Source organism: Gymnogyps californianus, chromosome 2 (assembly GCF_018139145.2).
Source record: "Gymnogyps californianus isolate 813 chromosome 2, ASM1813914v2, whole genome shotgun sequence".
In the NCBI taxonomy this organism is placed as follows: Eukaryota; Metazoa; Chordata; class Aves; order Accipitriformes; family Cathartidae; genus Gymnogyps; species Gymnogyps californianus.
In genome coordinates, this window is record NC_059472.1 from 42,555,120 (window position 1) to 42,579,936 (window position 24,817).

The 24,817-nt window shown below is 39.2% G+C and overlaps 1 protein-coding gene across 1 annotated transcript in view; it reads right to left on the minus strand.

Annotated features, from left to right (window-relative positions):
• Nucleotides 1-324: 324 nt before the first annotated feature.
• Nucleotides 325-24,817, minus strand: part of XKR4 (XK related 4) — a 230,852-nt gene continuing 206,359 nt past the window's right edge. The window contains exon 3 of the mRNA XM_050892850.1: nucleotides 325-1,271. Within this exon, the coding sequence (XP_050748807.1) occupies nucleotides 325-1,271 (947 nt within the window). The remainder of the gene's footprint in view (nucleotides 1,272-24,817) is intronic.

Genomic DNA, 24,817 nt, shown 5'->3' on the forward strand with positions numbered 1-24,817 from the left:
GGTTTGATTGTAAGTACTGTGCAGTCAGAGTTTCATAGCAGCAAGGAGTTGTGGGTGAGCTTCCCCAGCTGAAGTAACTGATTTGTATGTGTGGGTCAGGGTTTGGGTTTTTTTGAGGCTTTCAGGTGATGCTGCTGTATCAGTGTCCTGCAGACAGACTGCACAGGGTGGATCAAATGATAATCATGATGATAGCCAGACTAAGAACACTACAGCTTGCTGCTCTACTTGTAATATGCAGTTTAGTTATTCCTACAGCCCTACTGTCAACCCTTAATTTGGACTGTGACGTCGGAGCTTCTTCAAGCTGTGTTTTTGTTTTGCTTATAATGTGGTTTCATATTCCAAGCGCTCCTGGATAAGGGCATCATCTTTATACTGTAGCCGTGGAGGAGCAGGGGAACATTCAAATGCTAAGATCGCCTTCCTCAGGCTCCTGTCCAACACGTGTCTCTCCCACGCTGGGTACCTGTTCCTGAACAGATCGATTTTAATGACAGACTCCTCAATCCTTGGTGGCCGGGATGAAGGTGTGGATGGTGCGGTGGGTCTCACCTGAAACACAGGCACACACCCATCCCTCTCCGCGAATTTTTGATCCCGCTCGCTCGTGACACTCCGGTTGTTGGAGATGGACCGTAGAGTGTTTGTGGCCACTTCTGGGGGGAGGGTGAAGGCAGCGGCAGGGTCCTCACAAGCACAGCTTGGCGACTGCCCAAACCTTGGTCCATTGGGGTGAAAGAAGGCATAGTACATTAGCATAAAAACAATGCCTGTTAAAAAGCTGCTGAACACTACACACAGTGCTGGTATGGCAAATGCATCAGAGATTGGTGGGGCCTTGTACAGATACCAGAGAGCACTCAAGGCGGTGTTTTCTAAAAGGATCACAAAATAGTAAATGAAAAGCCTACAGCGTGTCCTTCCTTCCTTGACATTGAACCAGCTGAAGATATAGATTATTCCAACAACCATGTCGAAAACTATCTCCTCCCATTTAGTGATGCAAAACTCTGTCTCGCAGTGGACGATCCAGAAGGTCATGATGCACCAGTGCAGCACGATGAAGATCCCAAAATACAGCTGGAAAACTGAGGCAAACAGAGCAAAAGTAATGACCCTTGCTGCAATTGTGAAGAAATGCCAGCAAAACTGGATTATAACAGCCATATAACTGATGGGTTTCTTGTCATCACGGGAGTCACGGAGGGCCTTTTGGTAGGAAGCCAAAGCCCAAGCCAGGGATACAAGAGATGCTGCAGCAGTAAGACCTAGGAGGAAACAGGAGATGCAGTTAAGGCATAATTAGTGTATCAGCACTTGCTTGAAACCGGTGAGATCCTTGCCTCTTTAAATGTGTTCTCCACCACTGACATCATAAAAATCTTTTCCTCCTCCTTTAGCTCAGTCAGCATTGAGAAATAGACCTCTACTGCTGAGATTTCATTGCCCTTACAATGTTGGATACACACAAACAAGAGTGGCTATCAAACCACACTTTGAAATGCTTCTCTAGCAATTTTATGTTTGAAACAAATTAATCAGTTCACAACTTTGAGCAAGTTGGGAATAGATGTCTCTGTCAGCTGTGTGATTTAACAGGATCTACTGTGATTATTGTTTTAAGGAAAGAATATGAATTTTCTGATTTTGACAAGTTATTAAAGAAGCCTAATATAAAGCAACCAAGTCTTTCTAATTAAAATGCCAGCATCATATACATATAAACTAAATCAACAACAATGTGAGCATAAATCTACATTTTTAAAATAAATTAATGTAACTCTTGTTACGTCAAAATTTAAACTAACTGCCTTACTCTTGCTGAGGGAAAAAATGTTGCCCATTTTGATATTTCCACCACTTTTAAACAGAATTTTAATAAGTAGAAAATGGCAAAACTTTATTTTCTTCCAGTTGGAAATTAAATTAATTTTAGAAATGTTGGCATTTTCTATTGAATTAAAATTCTGAGTAGATGCTCCTAAAGTAGGGAGTTATGACGTAATGTTCATATAGCCGTACTATCTCCAATATATCACAGAATTGCCTATTTATAAGGCCCTGAACTATAATATTTCCGGAACACCTGTCAAATATTTTTCACAAAAAGAATTCAATATAAAATCATTTCTCATGAGATTTTCAAACATTATTTTTGTGAAAATAATTCCTATTCACTTGAAAATACAAAAACCATAAAACAAAATTAAAAAAAACCCTTTCTATGCTTATTTTGAACATGTATTACTCTTTTTTCCTCAAGTGAGTTTGATTGTTGTTGGTAGGTAAACTTAAAAAAAAAATTAGGCTTTGCAACTGAATCTAATTTTTAAACTAATCTGTTACTTCCATACACTACCAGAAAAATACCTTAAATTCCCATTTAAGAAGTGATATAGTTCAGCATAATTATTCAAATGCTTAACACTTATGTAGCATTCTGTTAGAAATGAATGATAATTCTTCTTTACTAGAAGATTAATTTTTATTTACTTATGACTCGTATCAAGCTGCTTTGGACGGAAATGGGAATTCAATTGAAATGCAAAAACACAGCCTTTCAAGTGTATTTATTATTTAAATAAAATTGCAATAAATATGTTGTATACAGAGACCATCAAGAATATATTACTAATATAGAGTGTTAGATTTAAGCCTAAATATATGTTGCTATTCACTTTTGAAAAAAAAAGTCTTTTTAAAACAGAAAAATGTAGGTTATGGAAATAATACCTGATTCTGAAGGAAAAAAAAACTATTTAAGCAATCTACCTGGCTTAACACACTAAGATTTTGCTCAGTAAGTAGTACAGAGGGATTCATGGCTTTCAAGAGGGGTTGTGTCTGCCAGTGTTCCTCCCTCAGTCACTGGCAGGGTGCTAATTATGTTGCGAGCTCCCATGAATCCATGAATTTAAAAAACCTTTGTTTTAAAAATAAAAATAATAATAAACAATCAGCAGAAATATAGAACAAACTTAGGATTCCAGGGAGAATTTTTAATAGAACTTCATCATTTTTCTTCCCACGCAGATGCCTGGATGCCAAAACACCAATGTTACTTCTGGAATCCTCCTTCACGGAGAGAATAAACTATCAGCAATGAAGACAGGAAGGAGACATGGTATAAATTGTTATTTTCATTTCTGACATGTATATTTGCTTTTCACTCTGGGCTGCCTTTCAGTGACCATTATCTCTGGAGACAACACTAACAGCTGAAAACGTAAGCTTTCGTTTTCCTGTAGGAATGTTTTAAGTATTGAAAAACCACAGTTCATTTCCCTTATGAAATGAAAAGTTTGGAAAGGTAGATGAATAGGATAAAGGATAAGAGAATCTTTCAATACAAATGAGCCACTCTGAACAAGAGCTCAAAAATAGCATTATCAGCACAGGAAAGAATAATGTGAGAGAGAAATCCATATATTTTCTTTGCAAATCTAACTTTAACAACCTCACACACTCCCCCAGAGGTTTGTAGAGATATCATCAGTTTTGCATTAGGAGCTGTAAAATCATTCAATAATGCACACAGAATATTCCAAATAAAATGCTAAAATTCACAGGAATTTCCAATGTTCTAATGCTAACTAATTCATAGTCATTGTCTGGGACAGAAAGAAGCAAGTACAATAGCAACGTAATTCTGTTATTTAAATAGTCATTAATAGGGAAATATCCTTTGCTTCTACAGAACAAACTCAGGGATACTGGCATACAGGAGAGAAAAGGAGACAAGGGAATGTACAAAAGGAAAGAACTGCCAGTTAAATTATTATGTATCTACTCTTGTGCTATTGGCAATGGTGTTAGGGATATAGAATTAAGATAAGGCTAAACGCTTCATGGGCACCATCCATTTTTCTTTATTGATGAGACCAAGCACTAAAGAATGATTAAAAGTATAATTAATAATGAGAACAATAATGTGAAAGTGATGCAAATGGCAGTTTGCTAATAAAAGTCACTATATAAATAATTCACTGGGAATGGTTAGAGATAAAGTGAATTATTGTAGCACTGAATGGGTAATTCATTAATTAGAACATATTGAGGCATTTGCTGAGTATGTGTTCGTATAAACCTCTTTATCCCTATTTCAAAAGAAGAACTAAAATAAATTTCTGTTAGTATCAAAACTAAACTTTAAAGGCACTAACATGGCAGTAGGAAAAAAGGATGTCCTATAGACGTAACGGAAAACAAATAATTTGTAACAATGCAGGTGGTTTAACTTCCGCAGTCAGGAAAGCTTATTTGCCATTCAGAAATGAACAGAGAAGTTTGGACTGTGATCTGTGGAGCCACCGTTCATGAAGAACAAGAACCAGCTTTCCTACTTGCTCAGCTGCAGCCTCCGCAGTCTCTTCGGGTGCTGCAGCAGTTTTCTGGTGTACTTGACAGTCTTGTGTATCAGAGTCTTGTATTTAGGGTCTTGATCTTGGAAATTAAGATTAACTAGACATTCTCAGTGTACATATACTCAAGAAACTATATGCTCATCCATTACAGACTGTTAAAAGTCCAGGAAAGCAGGAATTCTGTAAAATGGCCTTGGGAAACATGAAAGCATGTTCCTGTTTCTTCCTTTTCTAAAGTTGAACCTTCAAATTTTTTCCTCAGTATATGATTTGGTCTCTAAAGTTCTGTCCTGAAGAGGAAAGAAATACAGGCTTTGCACGGGAAAAAGATCACTTCACGTATTGCATCAGGTAAATGATGCTTTTGTTTGTTTCTAAAATGGACACCTGAAAAACTCTGCATAGCAATTAATGGGGAGTGTACCTACCCACTTCCAGCCTTTGCAGCTTAGCCCATTGACAATAGTCTCAATAGTGAGACTAGCCAATAATGCATTGTATCAGGACAACTTTCTGTCAGGAACTAATTAGAATCTGTTTTGAGTGAAAAAGACAATTTAACCTCTTTTATTCTGTTAACGGTTTGCATTACTTAATTATATTATTTGTATAAAGGAATGACAACTTTGTAATTACAGATGAGTTTCAGGTGTCCTTAAGATAGTGCACTTCCTGTCTGAAAACAAAGAACAGAATTGCCTTGATTGAATTATAATTTTAACTTCTTTCCCTGGAAATGATTCATTTCTCCATATATATGTTCTTGCATATTATAAAGCATGGCATATCTGTACTGGTACTTTAAATGTAATACATAATACACTGCAATGAGCTACAGCTTATTAAAGACAAGAGAAAAAACACAAACATGACTTTCACAAGTGAAAGCAAACATATATGAGGGAAAAGAGAATGTATACAGAGATGGATACATTCACAAATGTAATATTATTTCAGGGGAGCAAGCTCAAATAGCTACAGGAGAGCCAATCAAGTTCTCCTCAATGGTATTTGTGAGAAATCTGACTGAAATGTTTTGTTCTTGAGCAATCCAAATAGAATTGCTCACAACAGATAAGGGTTTTCCATATTACATCTCTGCTTGGCAATTCACAACTTAAGATAATCTTAAGATAAGGGTCTCATTCTCACACTAGTTTTATCTTACTCCTGATTTGTACTTGAGAGAGTAAAGGCATTTTCAGGTCCATAAACTACTTTTTTTCTAACCACATCCGTCCATAAATCCTATATAGAATAAGTACAGAACATCTCAGGTCAGCTGGAAACCCTACAAATGAATGAACTGATCAGAGAAAGTGCTCCTTGACATTCAGCCTGATTTCAGAAATCAAACTCCTGCTAAGGCTTCTGTCTCTGCTTCATCCTCCTTTTTAAACTTGTACTCATCTCACCGTTTCCAGGAGTAAATTAATGTAAAAGCAGGAATACCAAATGCAGCAGGACATCTGGGCATGACAACATTGCCTGGGATCTGGGACTATGAAATATTTTTTAAAGAAGCCTATTTTTATGAGTTTCTTACCCAGCTGGAGAAGTGACTTTATATGTATCCAAGCTTCCAGGTGCTTCTCTGAACCAAAGCCAAGGATCTCTAACATTCATAGTCCCCCTTAAGGCCTTAATCCTGTAGGAAACAGTATGTCATGACTGCATCCCTCCAGCTTCAGAAAATGGCTTGCTATATTTACACAGCTTTTGCCATGCTGCTCTGCAAGTATAGGCACAAGCTTGACGTTTGTGTGGAGGCCTTGTAGGGCAGCTTGACAATGGTCTATGGGTTTCTGCACTAATTCTTTTATTCCCATACACTAGTATGGCAATGCATGACATGGTATACATACTGTGCTTTCACATGTGGTTCAGTACACAGGATGCTTTGCACACTTCAGAGGCAGCTTTTAATCATATCAGGGTCTGTGTGTCCAGGTTCTCAGTATGTGTTTCATGCTCATGGGTGTTATTCCCTGACCAATACTGTGAGATGAAACCTAAAGATGAAGCTTACTTTTTTATGCTTTCCTACTATCTAAAGGGATAACAATATAAACTCTTGCCCTCACCTGGGCTACTTCCTTCCCTGATGACTGCAGATGTAGCATGCTGGGGTAAGCTGTAGCACTGTACAGCTTCATTCATACTGGAATCTGTCCTTACAGCCTTAAGTCTGTCATCAGGTTTCATAGTTAGGGACATTTCATATACAAGGATCCTTGCTGACACAGTCTTTGCTGGCACATTTCTTTTTTCAGAAGAGGGAAGCACCACTAACTTAATGTCTGCAGCCAGGTCCAACCCCCTAAAATATGCTGTACGCTGATCTTAACATATTTTTCTGTACTCCAAGGTTTGTGGCCTTGTTGTCCAGGGTCATTCTCCATAAGCATGTTGCCAAGATAATCCTATTACTTTCCCACATCAGCAAAGTTTGTCTTATATTAGCTGTCCTAAATCATAGTCAAACGCTTTCTGTGCAATTGAAACAAGCTGCTTGAGGTCAGAAAGGGACTTTTTTCTTCTTTCTTAGGTGCCACTAGGTCTGATTGTGCCTAGAGAGAAATGGCACCTTACTGAAATATTCCACTTCTGTAGTTTTAGACTTAGACTGTTTTAGGCTTAGACTGTTCACTACCCACAAACATGGGAGCGACAGTTTCAGAGGATGAGTCTCTAGTAGTTCATATTTCCAGTGTTTGCCACAGGCTGCGTTGACAACTGGCGATATTCAAGGCAATGTAGATGGTTTCATCAGCTCGTCTGCCAACATTTGGCTTAACTTTCTCCCACTGCATACTGGGCTGGGATAATACAGCACAAGGGATGACAGGAACTCTTCCTTGTTGAAATGTAAGTCAGATTTACGCCTGATATTACTTCTTCTAAGTGTTACATAATGCTTAGAGAACATGCTAGCATATATAGGAATAATTTCTCCCATGATTCCTTTCAGCTGCTTTCTATAGACACTTCTGGTGAGAACTTCCAGCTGTTTCTTTAATTTCACTCTCCACAACAACCTACCATTGCCCTGGAAGTCTAGAAACATTATAGATATTAAATGTTACTTTCAACCTTACTCATTTTACCTACTCCTAAATTTTTTCCAGCGGTGGTTTGGACTCTGTGTAGAGGACCAAAGTCAACTGACAAAAGGTTGGCTTATTGGCTTCGGGTCTGTACCAGACACCTGCCTAGTGATTTACCTCTTGCTGCACTCAAGGGCATATCCACCTTTGCAAATCTAACTGTTAGACGTACTGTTGAGATGCTTCTGCTGAGCAGCAATCCTGGTCATAGCTTTAAACAGATCTACAGCTGAATGATGGTCATAATTTTATTTCAAGCTAACATCAAGAACAGTTTCCTTTTGCCTCTCTCCTAATTCCAAACTAAGTCTTTTACCCAAATTTTGTTGTTAGTATTTCAGGAGTTCTTTTGGAAACTATGAATAAAATCTACTACAGATAAGGAAAGTCAACTTAGCATGCAGGGACCACAAGAACCATGGAAGTTGGACCTCTGCTGTCTTTCAAGAGACCACAGTCAGTAATTCAGGCCTCTCTCTCTTCACAGACAGCTAATGGTGAAAGGGTTTTGGGGCACAACAACGAAAAGCTCTGTTACCTTCTCATCAATCTGTAGAAGTAATTGACTTTTAAAGATACTTGAACTGAAGTCACACTGCCAGAATATGCTAGCTAAGGCCAGTTACTAGCTGACTGAGCATCCTGGGTGACCTCTTCTCCTCCCTCACAAGTACATTTTCCTAATATTTGTTAGTTTCTTGTTGTACTAAAGGCGTCTTACATTTATAACTTACAATTCAGGAGTCCTTATTAGCCACTGATCAAGTCCAGTCCTTCACAGGCAGTGACAACTGCCAGGTACTCATGTATGTCATGCAGTCTGTATGCTGCCAGGCTTGGCAAGACAGCATGAGATCATTTCGCCTGTTGGGAAGCTAAACTTAGACTTCTGTACTTTCACAGCTAGACTCCTTGTCTGTTAGGTAATTTGGTATCTTTATATTCCAGTGAAGTATGTGCAGCATAAACATACCCACTGACTCCAGGCTCATTTCCATGATTTGTACATTTCTTCTTAGGCAACAAGTGCTTGTGACGTCTTGAGGTTGCTGCAAGTAGCTTATAGAAATCAAGGGATTATCTGGAGACTGCAACCTCAAGCAGAACAAACCCCCTGCCGTTAGCTCTTGAGGAGAAACAACATCATGAAAACATAATGCTAAGCTAAAGATAGGGCACCATCTATGGGAGAAGGCTCCACCTGCACTGCTCGGTCCAATGCACGGCACATATGGACACCTTCCATAAAGTCCACAGCAGAAGCAGTAGCACTTCTCCCTGCTACCCAACAGGAGAAAGAGAAAAAGATGTAGTCTACTAGACATATAAAAAATCTTATTAAAACATAAGTTTTGAGGAAACGTCTTTCTGTTGATCCACATTTCTGTAATTTTACCTTTATTTTTCTGTTGAGCTTTTATAGGCTTTTGCTTATGCAACTTCTGGACAAAGTTTCTCCTGGTATATTCCACTGATTCGGAGGAACCAGCCACACAGATTTTCATTCCATTGCTGCTAACAAGATGAACTAGAATTCTTTTACTGGAAACACTTTGGAAAAATATTCATCAAGTGAAAAAAAACCCAAAAGATGTACACACTAAATGCCATTTAGACGATTTCAGTCTTTTATGAAAACAAAATATATTTTTTCTTTAGGAATATTCAAGCATTTTTTTAAAAAAGACATTGCACTTAGTCTACAACAGTGTACGAGCACGAGTAGGGAGAAAATTAGTATTAGCATTTGTTTCTTTTGCAAAGTCACGGTGGTCACCCGTCCCAAGGTCTGTAGGCCATCGTTCCCAGTTCACAGGGCAGTGGCCTGCCAGACCCTGGTGGATGGCTCGGGGCCGCTGCGGGTGTTGACTGAACCCATACATCCAAAGATGGCACGAAAGTAAAACTTCAGAATAACAACTCTCAAAGCAACAATACAAAAGTCAGAACTAAAACGGTACACGATTTGGAAATAAATCCGCTGAAGTGAAAACATGGTGGTGCTAGAAACAGTATTGGTTTCCTAATCAATTCTGCACAAAACTGTTTTCTAATGTACGGAGTGTCGGTGCCGAGGTGCTGGCAGTGGGCAGGGCGACATGCAGGGCGGCTTTCATGAGGAGAGGCCAGGGGCTGCCCCGTGCTGGACACAGCTGGTTCCAGCCAGTTCCAGCCGGTTCCAGCCAGTTCCATCCAGTTCCAGCCAGCTCCAAACTGAGCCACTGCAGGACACAGCTGAGCCCATCAGCCAAGTTGGTGGTGCCTCTGGGAAAACATATTTAAGAAAGGGCAAAAACGCCCGATAGGCAGACAGGGGGGGAAAGAAGAAAGGGAGAACAGCAGTTTAAGCACCAGGGTGAGAGAAGAAGGAGGAATAGGCGGCGTTCCAGGCGCCTGTGGGAGAGGACCATGGTGGAGCACATATTTCCATGCAGCCTGTGAAGGACCACAGTGGAGCACATATCCACGCTCCAGACCATGGATATTTCTTGAAGGAAAGTGCGGCCCGTGGAGAGCCCACACTGGAGCAGGTTTATCTCGAAGGAACTGTATCCCGAGGGAGGGACCCCATAATGGAGCAGAGGAAAAGTGTGAGGAGGAAGGAGCAGGAGAGACAAACTGTTATGGACTGACTGCAACCCCCCATTCCCCATCACCCTGCCCCACACGGCAGGAGGAGGTAGAAGGGTCAGGAATGAAGGAGTGAAGTTGAGGCTGGTAAAAAGAGGATGCAGGGGGAAGGTATTGTTTTAATTTGTCTTTGTTTCTCATTATCCACATCTATTTTAACTGGCAATAAATTAAATGAATTTTCCACAAGTTGAGTCTATTTTGCCTGTGATGGTGACTGGTAAGGGATCTCCCTGTCTTTACCCCAACCCACAATGTTTTTCATCCTCTTTTCTCCCCTTGCCCTGTTGAGGAAGGGGAGTAAGTGAGCAGCTGGGTGGGCATCTGACTGCAGTCCAAGGTCAACCCATCACATCTAATCATCTATTGGCAATATATTCTTTGCATGCACAAACTGTACATATGGTCATTAAAAAGTGACATTCAGGCTTCAGAGGCCAGGCTGTACCTGTTTCTTCCAGGACTGCTGAAGAAAAAGATTTTTTCCTTGCACAGAGATACATGGACACGTACCTCAAACTTCTGAAAACCCTCCTTCCTCTGAAGGGTGTCCTGCCACCTGCCAATACCCTACAAGGCACTGGCCGCCTCAAAGAATGGATGTCTGAGAATATCAAAGCTGCCATATAATTTCCTGAGATTTAATTAGAGGATGTGGGAGCAGAATGCACCTAACACCCAGGAGGATTGGAAAGTTACTACAATAACAGTTTTTCTATGCCTGTAGAGAAAAGTATAAGTTCTAGAAAAAGGAAGTATGTATCAACATTTGTTTGTTTTAGTTTAACATAGTCACAACAAATTTACTACTTTATTTTTTATAGTGAAACATGCACAAAATTTGATCCTTCAGTAATGTGTTTCATAGATACAGATATATATTTAAAGTGAGATAGCACAGTAACAGTCACTGCACAACACAAGCCACAGAGCTTTGCCTCATGAACACTGAGTGAATTCCATACTTGTGTTAAAACAGGCACATAAGAATTCAAAAGTTTCGAACAAGGGAGGAAACATCCTTCCAAGGGATATTTACCTTCACTTTAAAAATGCACATTTTTTTTCCAGTCTGACTTTATCTACCTTTGGTTTTCAGCCACTGATTTGGCTGAAGTTCTGTAGAGTTCAAACACAGCTTAACATTTCATGGACCTTCAGAATTTTAAAAGTAAAGGTTTCCAGGACATCAGTTTTTCACTTAGAAGTCCTCAGTACCTTTGAAATAGCATAATGTCAGGGCATCCTTAGAGACCTGTTTTTCTTTCTCTTTCTTTCCTTCTTTCTTTCTTTCTTTCTTTGGGGGGGAGGATATCTCCTTCGCTTCTCAATATGCAATGATACTATAGAGATCAGGGTATAATCTACAAAGAAGACTTGATGGTTAGTAGTATTTCCAAGTAGTTGTTTTTAAATTAATAGAACATTCGTGTGTCCAGTTACATAAAGACTAAATGCTGGAAGAGAAGGAGACGTGGACTTTGAAAGTCCCATCATATATAGCCCTCAGAATGAGGGCTTAAAACATTATTCCTGATAGCTCTAAGGCTCTTAATCATCTGTGTGGCTAAATGAATATCCATAGAAATGTCAACAGCATGGACAAAGCAACTTTAAAACAAATTTTAAACCTCTGAAGACAATTTTCCTAAGCCTGAAATGAGCTGGTGAAAGATATATGTTCTTACTATTAATCAAGCTTTCTGATGTGTTTTCCATCAGCATCCTACAAGCAAAACAGCTTGAAATGACCATACTGGCTGCAATATGGTGGAACATATCAGAAATAGTATCTGGCGGATCCAAACTATCTCTTCTAAGTATTTTTTTCAAGAGATACTGAATATCATAAAATACACATAGCAGTATCGCACTGGCTCTAGAAAAGTCTGTTGAGGATTTGGAAGAGGAAGGGCTGAATCAATATTTCAAATACACCAGAGATTTATTTTTTTTTAGATACTGCACCAGCAGTGGCCAGCATCCAACACAGAGAAGACTAGAAGCCAAGACATGCTTTGGCATGAAAAATATCCCAAATACCTTAGACTAAGTCTTATTACAAATCAATAGAATGGGACCAGGCCACCGGCAACGAAACACTGACTCCATGCAGAAAGATAGCATGGGGCCATTACTCCTCTTAAATCTCCTTAAGCCATAAGTTTAGGATTGGCTTTCAGTGGTTCATAGGCTTGTATTGGCTTTCTGAAAGGGGATAAATTTCAGCCTCATTAAGCAACTGATATTTCTCCCTCTTGCACATTAAAGTCAGTCTGAAGTTAGTACCTTATTTGACACAATTTGTCTAAGAAATATTTTATATATATAGCATTTTTCTGTGTTTGCCTTTTAAGCTTCTCTAAGCTTTTCAGCTCTGAAGAGATGCTGAGGATAATGCCTGATATGGTGCTCAGGGACAAAAGGCAATTAGTATCACTCTGAAAAGGAAATCGATTTAGCATTTGTGCAATCCCTCTTAGCAAAGGGAAAACTGGCGCTGTTAGCTTTGTCTAGTGCATGATGCTATTTAAGTTTCCTCTGGATCAAACTGAAATATTACAGTTCTCACTCTTTGTTATGTTTCTTTCGCTTTGAAGAACTTCAAATACATTTTCACAATAATTCATTAAATAGACTTATTTTTCTGTTAGTGGAAAAGCAATCACTAACCTTCTCTCCCCCCTCCCAAAAGAAAATCCATATTCTCACCTACTGTGCAGATAATGTAAATTGAAGTGAAGTCTAACTAACTGATTTAAAGAATATTCAGCGTATTCTGGGAAGTCTGGAGATTAATTCTGGTTCTACCTCATGCCCATCTTAGGATTATTTTAGATCTCTTGTTTATATCTTTGTCTGCAATATTAGTTATAAAGCCATTTGTTAGCAGTAAGGAAGCTCTACAACTATGTGTCTACCTATCTCTGATACATCTAGAATATGTCCATATGATATACACAGGTAAATATTATGTATCTGTCTACACTTTATATGTACACTATATTTAGATTTATATACTACGAACAGACAGATAAACTGGCACAATTTGAAGACTCCAAGAAAAATAATGACTCAACATTTCCTCTGAAAAGCTTTTTCAATATTTATATGTGGCTTGTGCCAAAAATTTGCACCTCATTGCAAGATTAAATTAATTTCAGTTTCTGGTGCTTGTCTAGAAGATTGAAAAAGCTTCGCTGGCTCCTGCTATCGAACATTTTTTTCATATACAAGTACCCATAGAGGATGATTGAATTACTTCTTCAGCCTCTTCCCAATATTCTGGGCTGATCAGTCCCTTAAAGTCTTACATCCAAATTGTTGATCAGTGGCCTCTGGGACCATTTTGTTCCCCTCCTTTGAATTTCCTTCAGTAGCTCCATCCTCCAGGACGTGTGAGTCACAGAACAGGGCACAGGCTTTTAACAGTAGTCTTATTGGTGGTGTTCACAGTGGTATGTATCGATTGCGTATCTTCCTTCTGCACCCATGGATCAAAATAAGGCTTGAAGCCACAACTTGACACTGAGATATCACAAAAAAGCTCTTCTCTCTGCTGACTGCTGTGACATCTTCTGAATTACTGTTTTTTAAGACAGAGATTTTCCCATCCTATAGGTGTAGTCTGTGTTTCTGATTCCCAAAAACACTTTTCTGTATTAAAACATAATTAGTTGGATGTGATAATTTTGACCGAATGATTCAGATCAACCTGTGATGGTAACCTGTCCTATGCACTATTAACTACCTTCATATCTCTGTGCAAAGCCTGGGAAAACTTAACCATTCACTGGAAACGCAGCCAGCAAATATGATGTGTCATCATTCATAACGCTATCAAACAAGATGAGAGCAAGGACAAGTGTTTGGTAGGTGCTGCTAATCATTTCCTCACTCATTCTTTCCTAATTTTCATATCCATCTAGAAGACAGATTTTAATTCACTTAATGTGAGCCCTACTCACTCCTACTTCAAGATCTCATATGATTTTAAGTCCCGTGAACTTAAAAAAAAATATTAATACATTATTCATTATGGTAGCTGTCATCATTCTAACTTGTAAGCTTGTCAATGAAAGATAACAGGTCCGGGTAACAAGACCTGATGTTCAGTAAAAAAAGGTTTGCAGAATTCTACTATCTAGCTTCTAATTCTTTGTTAGCTGAGTACACAGTTGACCTCTTCTACTATTTTATACTGAATTAATGTCAGGCTAATCTATACTTATTTTTAGCTCTGTGCACCTTTTCTTTTATAATTTTTAGATTTGTTTCTTTATGCATCTGCACATCAGTCTGCTCCATGGTAATTTTTAAGAATGACCAACTGATTTTGACAGAATTTGACACAGAAATCTCAAAGACACTAAGTTCTGTGAAGTTCAGGGAAAACAGCAGCTAGAGAAGGGCCCAAAGAAGTGTTCCCACTGAAAGGAAAGCAGACTTCAGGCATTTTTATGCCTTCAGGCATATTTACTCCAAAAGCCAGGAACCAATTAGTAAGTGAATAAATATGTTCCTGGCAGCTGGCAAATCCACACAGATATAACTTTGAGCTAACCCCAGCAGATATTGCCTCTCACCCATCCAAACCAAAAGTCATGAGAGAGAACCGGGAACAAGGCAGGGAGTGAACAGTACAGTGTGGCAATCCAGGGGATCTGAGGAAAAACTGGACATATTTTGAGGGCAATGGTTAAGGGCAGGGTAGGAGCAGGAGACACTGTGTGAGAAGGCTATGAGGACATTATGTATTTGTTCCTACAGCAGGGATAGAAAGAAGCCAGTAGGAAATGAGGCTTCATTATTTTTGCTGCTTGAAGAACCTATGAAATTATGTTAATAGGCACTCTGCTTTTCTGAAATTCACCTGCTTCTCCAATATTTTGTTAAAAATGAATGTTTCAGTGTCTATAGACATCTACAGCAGGGTCCTCCAAGCTGGAGACAGTATAGTTCAGGCTGGAAATAGAACACAAAGAGGGCCCCGTAACTGGAACTCACAGACTCAGATTATGTTTTAGAGATTACTGAGCGTCTACCTCAAAGAGCAAATAAATGGGTATTAGTTTTACACCAGTGTGACTTCAAATCAGGTTCTTTGCAGACACAAAGGGGGAAGTGGCAGTCAGCTGCATACCTGATATTTATTTGATTTATTCGCTTGTTGATATGGTGTGACAGCAGACTAGGAAGGCATTTTTTCTGACACTGAAGATGATCAAGAAGTTACCAATTCCCATCACTGGCACATTTTTACAGACAGAATAACAATAATAAAGCACTCAATCTACACTAGTAACCTAACTAAACAATTTGATACAAAAATCCAGTCTTTTCTCAACAACAGCAGCAGTAGCAACAACTGATAAAAGCCCAGAAGCAGTAGCTCTAAACCTATTGGTGAATACACTAGACTAACAAAATGCCTCCACTCTGGTCCACCTTAATCATCCTGATTTGGAGAGGAAACAGGATAGAGCACGTGCCCATGATTAGGGGCAGGCTGAGGATATGCTATTTCCCTTCAACTCTGGTAGTTGTTTGGATGTGCAAAGTGAATGACTCTTCATTCAGCCTGCAGAAAAAAAGCTTATCTCTGCTACTACTACGTTTAGGTAACTCGTCCCTCTCAGTCAATTAAAAACATAGCTATTCCTTAGAAAACAAGGTTCATAGAAAGCCCTCTGAGCCATGGCACAAATACGCTGCCAAACAAAGAATCAAAACCAATACCATGACAAAGAAACATCACATTTCAAGATTTGAAAGGTAATATGGAAATATGCTTCAAAGAGTTCACATTCCCAGTTATAGCAAAAAAAAGTGTCATGATCTATTTGAGTAAATGATCTTCCACAGAGAGATGAAGTAAATAGGCAAAAGCTTTTTTTATAATTGCAGTTCTTATTAGAGCAAATGCAAAATAAGTTTCCCCAACCACTCAGGCACTGGTGGGAAAAAAATACTTCACATTACTCAGAAATTCATTCAGTATGCATGTAGATTGTCTCTACAAGTTTTAATATTAGGATACCAAAATAAGCTATATTTTGAGATATTAGTATTTAATTTGTACTCTAAGCACTTTATAGCCTGGTTATACCCTAATGAATTTAACATTTTTCTGTTACTATTACTGACTGTTTTGGAACAACATATTACAGACATTGATACTAGCTTAGGAATAAATACAACACTCTTGCAATAACCTAGTATACTGTCGTGGTTTAACCCCAGCCGGCAGCTAAGCACCACGCAGCCGCTCGCTCACTCCCTCCCCACCCCTGGGATGGGGGAGAGAATCAGGAAAAAAACCTCATGAGTTGAGATAAAGACAGTTTAATAGGACAGAAAGGAATGAAAAATAATGATAATGATGATAATAATATGACAGTAGTAATACTAAAAGAATTAGACCATACAAAGCAAGTGATGCACAATGCAATTGCTCACCACTCGCCAACTGATGCACAGTTAGTTCCCAAGCCACGATCCGCCCCTCCCAGCCAACTCCCCCAGTTTATACACTGGGCATGATGTCATATGGTATGGAATAGCTCTTTGGCCACTTTGGGTCAGCTGTCCTGGCTGTGTCCCCTCCCAGCTTCTTGTGCCCCTCCAGCCTTCTTGCTGGCTGGGCATGAGAAGCTGAAAAATCCTTGACTTAGTATAAACACTACTTAGCAACAACTAAGAACATCAGCGTGTTATCAACATTATTTTCCTACTAAATCCAAAACACAGCACTATACCAGCTACTAGGAGAAAATTAACTCTGTCCTAGCCGAAACCAGGACATATACTTAAATTATTAATATTATTATTTTCTTTCAATCTTAACCTGATTTGGGAGGCAGGAGACACAGAGACTTTGTTTTGTTTAGGATTAGGAAATATGTGAGTACAAACTTATTTAGAGATTTTCCTTATTCTGTTTTTGAAAAGTAAGGTCTATCAAGGTGCAAGAGCGTGAGTCAATTTATGCTTTCTCAGATACTGAGCGCTTCCTTCTCCTCTCGCAAAATAACTGCCATAAGCGATAGCTTAAACATGTCATCCATTTTGATTCTGCATCTTTTCCTTCCAGTGTTTCTGCCCCTAAAAGTCTTCAGCATCACCTGCCTCCCAAATGTTCCCTGAGACACCTCCCTTTCCTCTTGTCACCTCATCTGCAAGGTTTTCAAACTACTCTTTCCCCAATGCTCCTCATATTTCTTGCTTTTCCACACGTTTCCCAGCTCCTATATTTGTTTTCTGTACAGGTGCTCCAAACCCCCAGCCTTGCCTCCTCCCTTCCTATGCCCATCTCAACTGATGTCTCCACAGACCCCATGGCCATCCCAGCACTGGGACAAGGTGCCCAGGCCTCTGCTTTTAGATACAACCCCTTGATGACTGGGGCGTTGAGACCATAGCTGTCTGGTTCAGGTATGTGTCGTGGTCCACCATAAAACCTAGAGAGCTACCATCTCATGCTCTCTTCTCTTGGCAGCAGGCTGCCCCAGCAACTCACTGCTCTGGTTTCCAGCCTGTATGTAGTCACGGACAGGTTGTACCTATTTGTTGTTCTTCAGGCCTTCCCCCCAAGTCAGTACTTCTGCTTTCCTTAAACAGCCAGTTCTTTCAAAATCCTGTTAAACAACTGTGGTGTTTTGTTTTGTTTTGTTTTTTAAAAAGGATCCTTCTACAGCAATGAATTCCATAGGAAACTAATATTCTTGTTAATTTTAAAGAAAGTGTTAGTTTTATTAACTGCTTCATATTTTAATATGAGATGTCATACTGAGGACAAAGGTCTGCTTGTGTGAGTAACTATCAAGTGAGCAAAGGTATTCACTGCTTCTTACTTTTTCCAAAGCAGCTCTCATTATCTAGGGCATTTCAATTCACTTTCTTCTGTTCTGACTAGTGCTCCTACTTGCTGAATTATGTCATCAGAATAACTCCTGCCCTGTGCCTCTGTTTATTTTTATTACCTCTCTTTCTCATAATGAGGTGAGAAAAACCTGAATACAATAGTCAAGTAATCAAGGTAAAGTTCCGTAGAATGCAGGAATATACTTGTAATTATTTGCTGTCACATTGCATTTCTGTCTGCATTAAAATAATTTATGCTGTTCACAGAATATCTAGATCCATAAATTCATAATTTAACATTAAAATAGATAAAGTTATAGGCATGATCTCAATACTTCCTATTCTCAGTGCAATTGCAAGAGTTCATAAACTGCATCTCAGAGGCTTATAGGAAATGTGAGTGATGTTCGTGCAAAAGACGTGTCTGCCAATATTCAGTTAGTAAAATACATTATTTCTGTCCCCAGTATAAGATTCCCTCTCCTTTATCCGTGCTGAAAAGGTGACAAAATTTCCCCTTATAGCTCCATTGTATTCCTCTAAGCTCTTCAAGCTGAGCAACATATTAGCTCCCAGAATGTGCGTATTCCTGTGAATGGGACCTTTTAACAATGCTTTGCAGATCTAACACCTTTTCTCAAAATATTTTAGTATTCTCTATAGTCATTACATTATTCTTAAAATAGCTCATGAAGAATGTCAGTATGACATCCATTTTCCTGATGGAACTGAATGATTTGCTTGGCATACCAATGTACAAAGCCTTTTCAAGAGGAGGAACCCAGGAGTTTTAAAGCAGAGTGTATTACCCTAGCCACAAAGAACATGCCTTCAGTGGCACCTCAGTACCACTTTGCAGCAGAATCCTTGGCCAAACTTTCAAACAACAAATTAGCTGTCTGCGTTGGTACTGTGCTTATCAGTGGGCTTGAGCACCATTGTCCAAGAGCCAGCATTACAATCTGTGCCCATGCTGCAGAAGCTACCTTATCAGCATAGAGTTGGATCTTTGGAAACCTGTTTCCTGAGCGATCAGGTTACCAAAAAGATAAACAACTTGTATATTTGGGAAGCCAGTTGAGTCCCACTCAATCTATCAAAAGCAACTGGGCTTTGAAAATAGGTCAAAGCAACAAGGAGAAAATGTTTTCAAATTAGCCTCCAGCAGTACTGGGCAGTGACAGGGATTTCATTCTCACAAGCACATGGCTAGAACAATTACAATTCAGAATGATCACAATTAGCTTTTCTCAAGAGCTATATAAATAAAACTATCTTATCAACTTACCAGCTTTCTACATCCTAGATCAAGAAGTGCTTAGTTTATCTTCTTACAACTGTAAGTGAAGTTCTGTGCCTGTGCTCACCCAAGACAGTGTTTAACCACTATCTTTCAAGCATGCTGAGAATGCCTGCCTTTGGGTGCGTATGAGAGAAATTTTCTTGGAGCTTATCCAACCGTAGATGCCATTCACAAGATTATCACAGTGGTGATAGATTTGTTCAAGACTTCACATTTGTGCAAACAAACTTCTAATGGGTTTCATGCTAATTCACTGGCAGTAACTGTTAGATGAACTAATTATTCTTAGATTAGTTTTACAGAAGAGTAAAATTTCAATAGTTTTCCTCATCTGAAAGAGACTTGAGGACCGGGTATTTATGAGCTTAAATTCTATGGATCATTAGCGGAATTTGGTTCACTAAATCCTTATGGGCCTTTTGAAAATGTCTTCTCTGATATACTTAGTACAATTATTCAATCAAACACTGTGACTTGAATTTATTATTTCTGGCCAATAGCACATTCCAGCACAGTCACATCTGGTACTTCTGTACTTGTTGCCATAGGGTATATACTCTGCTGTTTAAATAGCAGTTTAATAGCAGTACTGGCTAAATAGGGATATCGGCTTAAATCCATATTTTCTGAAATATTCAAGATGAATGGAGGCAAAGATTTGCTACTTGTCTTTAAAAAATTCTTTTGCATTTTTAGAACAGAAATGAAGCAGCAATTTTATTGGCATATTTGTAAGTAGAATATTAACAAATTTCCCTAACTCTATAAAAGCTAATGTATACTAGGTATCACCAACCTGAACAGAATTATTACTGCATGGTAATAATGTCCTCAAAATAGAAATCTATAATGTGAGCACTTAAGCTCACGTAATGAATGCCAGGCTATCATACATTATTACTCTGCACAGTGTATAATTACAGAAACTAGAGAATATTCTGGGCTTGCAGTTTCTCTATTGTTGGACTGTTTGGTAAACTTGACTGGCAGCTTCTCTGTTAAATTTTTTTAACCAGCAGGGAATCAAGTCGTGCAGTCATTTTGAGTGACAGCTAAAGAAAACTGACTAATAAGTGAACACCCCACACTGCATTGTAAAAATGCAAACACCATCCAGAAAAAGGAATTGAAGTAGCCAATTTGTATAATAAATGACTTTATAAGGCATGCATGATAACAGAACTGAGGAAAAATGGGATGCCAATCCAGGTGGGCTGCATGCAGCAGGTATCCATGGCACAGCACAGGATGCCTTTACATTCCAAAAGGCAAACACCGCATACCTTGGATAAAATGCCAATGAATTAAATAAATTGTTAATATAATTAGTTTGCTCATTTTTGGTTTCCTGGGATGAACTGAATCAAAGCACCCTTTGCACTTTTGACAACAAATGCTTAAATAATCACACATATTTGTCATAGGAAATGTAGGTCTTCAGCCCTCAAAGCAGCTGAGGGTGGAACGAGAGTTTGCCAATACGTTAACCTGGTATAAATTAAAGCAGCTTGAAGGTGGCTGTCATTTGCCTTTGCCACTGACAGTTTTAAAGGACTATTGATTCGGCTGATGAGCTTTGGAGGAGCGTAGCCATGTCGCCTTTCCCAGGGCCATGCTCTTTGCGTGGGAGGGAACAGCTACTCACCTTCCAGAGCATCAAGGGATCATCGCACACTGGAAAGCTCTCCTGCAGTCCCTGGCTGCGAATTAAGGGCTGCTCTGTGGTGGAAGAATTGCCTGTGTTTGTGAAATAGGTCAGCCTGCCAAGCAATGCAAGGCTCTTCCCTCAGTTACGAAGCATCAAAACCCCAGAAAACCACCTAAGCTAAATGTTTGAGAGAGAAGAGGGTGACGGAGGGAGGAAAGAAAGCGGAGCAAAGGTTTAAGGCGTTGTAAGCAACTAGAAAACACCTGTGATTCTTTCTATGAGGAAAAATAAGGCTCTCCAGAACTGCTTTCAGTACAGGCACAGTCACACTGCAAAGGAACGTAAAGAGCTGTTTCTTAATACAATTCTCTTTTTTGTGCTGGCTGTACTTGCCAACATTTCACCTTAGGGGTAAAACTTTTAACTTTTGTTTGCTGAATGGTGACCCATGGTACAACAAGGTGCAAAGGCAACATGTAACACAGTAGGATTTGAGTCATGTTAAATCCATCATAAGAAAGATTTTAGTTGAAATTTATGAAAAGTCCTAGTTCCAGTTTCAAAAGTAACTTAAACTTGGATCTTCAGCAGTATTTAGGTACTTAAACCCCCTGTTGTCAGTGGGAATTGGACATTAAAGCACTTCAGATGAAATCCTATGGGCCAAGATCTCCACATTTAAAAATAACCGTGTGTCGTGGTTTAAGCCTAGTCAAGAGCTAAGCACCACACAGCCGCTCCCTCACTCCCTGCCCCCGCTCCCGGTGGGATGGGGAGGAGAATCGGGAAAGAAGGTAAAACTCGTGGGTTGAGATAAGAACAGTTTAATAACTAAAGTAAAATATAATACTAACAATAATAATAATGAAATATGATGATAATAATAGTAATGAAAAGGAATATAACAAAAAAAAGAAGAGCGGAAAAAAAGGAAACAAAAAACCAAACCACTGATGCACAGTGCAATTGCTCACCACCCGCTGACGGATGCCCAAGCAGCAATCTGCGCCTCCCGGCCAACTCCCCCCATTTATATACTGGGCATGATGTTCCATGGTATGGAATACCCCTTTGGCTAGTTCAGGTCAGCTGCCCCGGCTCTGCTCCCTCCCAGCTTGCACACCTGCTTGCTGGCAGAGCATGGGAAACTGAAAAGTCCTTGGCTTAAGATAAGCGCTACTTAGCAACAACTAAAACATCAGTGTGTTATCAACATTATTCTCACACTAAATCCAAAACGCAGCACTGTACCAGCTACTCAGAAGAGAATGAACTCTATTCCAGCCGAAACTGGGACACATCGACATTGTTTGCTATAAGACCCCTACTACAGCTCAAAATAAACCTTTACGTTGAATCCTTAATGCCGGTTCCAATTCAGTTATAGTTTTGGAAATGTAACCTGAGGGCACATTGACCTGGTCCCTTGCTGAGGACATATTCGCTGCCTGTCTGGGAAAATTACACTTTCCCCAAGACTTGAACTATGTTTTCAGTGGTAGTTTTCTTCTGCCAACTTTTAACCTTGCTCTGCTGTTTCCAGGGACAGACAAAGAGGCTGTATATAGCTAAGATACTTGTATATCCTTTTCTGCCCTTGGTCAGTCATGCACCCATGAACTTGCTTTTCCTCTGTACTGAAGCTCCTACTTAAAAAACAATAGAAATCAATGAAAGATCCAAGATAAGGTAAAAGCACCATTAAAACAACCTTCCAAGAGGGAAAACACATCATCATTCAGAGGCCAATATATTTCTAGAGCAAAAGTCCTTTGACAAATTGCTAATTCCTTGCAGCAGTCTATGGTTTTCACTAAACCCTGCAAAGTGAGCGTGAATGGATGTAAGGACCCTTTCCAACTACTGAAGACCTGAGCACAGTCACACAGGAATTTACTCTATTTGCCATCAAGTGCACAAGTGCTGCACGCTAACTAGCCGTAGGTGTAGACAGGTAGAACTACCTACCACGAAATTCAGGCCAATGCAAAGAGGAACTCATTCACCGCGTATTCAAAGTACAGCGTAGGTATCATTTTGGCATATCCTCAAAGGGTCATTTTGCCAAAAACACAGCACAATCACCCATCTGACCAGATACATTACTGGCAAAGACATAGGGTATAGAAAAAACCAAGTAGACATGGCCAAAATCCTACCCATGATTCTGACAGAGATGCAATTATTATTGCCCCTTTATAGTTTGTGATTATCTTCTGCAATCCAAAGGAACACTGTGCCATAAGCTTCTTTTTTTAAAAATTTTGGTTTTACTCAGAAAAATTTCAAAAGATGTCGAACATACTTCAGGAATTTTCAAGGTTAATTGTCAAAGCCGACATGACACCCTGTCAGCTTCTCTGTGGTAAATATAGGCTTTTGATCAGCAGACTGTCAACTGTATTTACTTATAAGTCAGTGTTCCTAGAAACACATCTAAAGGCTATACTTAGAGGTTGTGCCAGAATACTGCAGTGCTGCAAAAACTGGTCACACATGGAGGTAAACAGTTTTGAAAGGTTAACCCTCCTCAGCCGTGATGTGCTCTGACATCCTGTGGACACCAACTGGCTGCAGACAACACCAGAGAGGGAGAGCTGTGTGTATGTCAGGAAAGGAGACAGCTGCTTATTTGGATGAAAATTTACAGCTTAAAATGCTAGGATGGAAAATCTGCAGAGTATTGTAGGAAGGTCAATGATATGGATGTTAAGACTGGGAATAGGCTTACAATTGACTTAATCCTGAGTGAGTTTTATGCCTGAGATCATGACTATGTATTCTAAGTAATCAATTATTTACATCAGATAGTAAGTAAGTATATTTATTATAAATATATTTTAAATACAGTATTAGTTAAAAAATACAAAGCATCTAGCACAGTCACCCTAGACAAGCATGCAAAAATTCTCCAGAAGATTTTCAAGGTCTAATTCAGTGCAGACTTAAAATAAACATGTCTCACACTCATCTGTCCTGAGACAATCTCCTAAGCAAATATGAGCTAAGTGTCAGTAAATCCAGTTTGTGATGCACTCCTCTTCCAGCTAATAGAGCCTACACTATCAAACAACCCTCTCAATTAGTCTCCTCAATATTTATGGTTGAACCTCAAACACCCTTGTAAAGTATTATTATGTCTCTATTCTCTTTTTATAGATAAAAATTGAGACATACATAGACTCCTTTAAGAAATGTAGCTTATTTAAGCAGTTTCTTTGATACTTCAGGCGCTGATGAACCATCAGTTCATCTCATTCTCTCTATGTAGCCAGCTTAGGTATTTTTAGAACTTAAATGTAATCTGACTCAAGTCTTTGTGCTTGGTATAAGATATCTAGGTAAAACTTAATGGACAGGGATATACAGACAATTGGACCTTAATTTCTATGAAACTGCAACTGTCCAAACCAACAGAATGACCTCTGAGAAAAGTTGCAAGATGAATCCATTTTCCCATGTCTCGGGTCCTTCCTTTTCTACAAGGCTCTATTTTCTCTTGCTAAGAAGAACAGATAATTCCAGGGTCAAGAATATTTTACAGAAAGCATCATACATTTTTCCTTAAGCCCATCAATAAATCTTCAAATGCATGCAGTGCCCTGATGTTTCAGAAAGCATGTTCCGTGGAGACAAAAAGATAAGAATAAAATGAATAAAAAAACCCCACCCAGCAGATATGGTATAACTGATAATATCAGTCACATGTAGTCCAAGGTAAAAATACATGGCTTTGTTAATCTCCAGTGAATGAAAGAGAAAAAGCTGTAGGGCAGTGTTTGTATATCCTTATTCATGCTAGATAGCATTGTCCTGTTGCCACAGTAGCAGCACTACTCAGGATCACTGTAAGGATACCAGAAGCTGTCCTTAATAACACTTAATATGCTTGAGAATA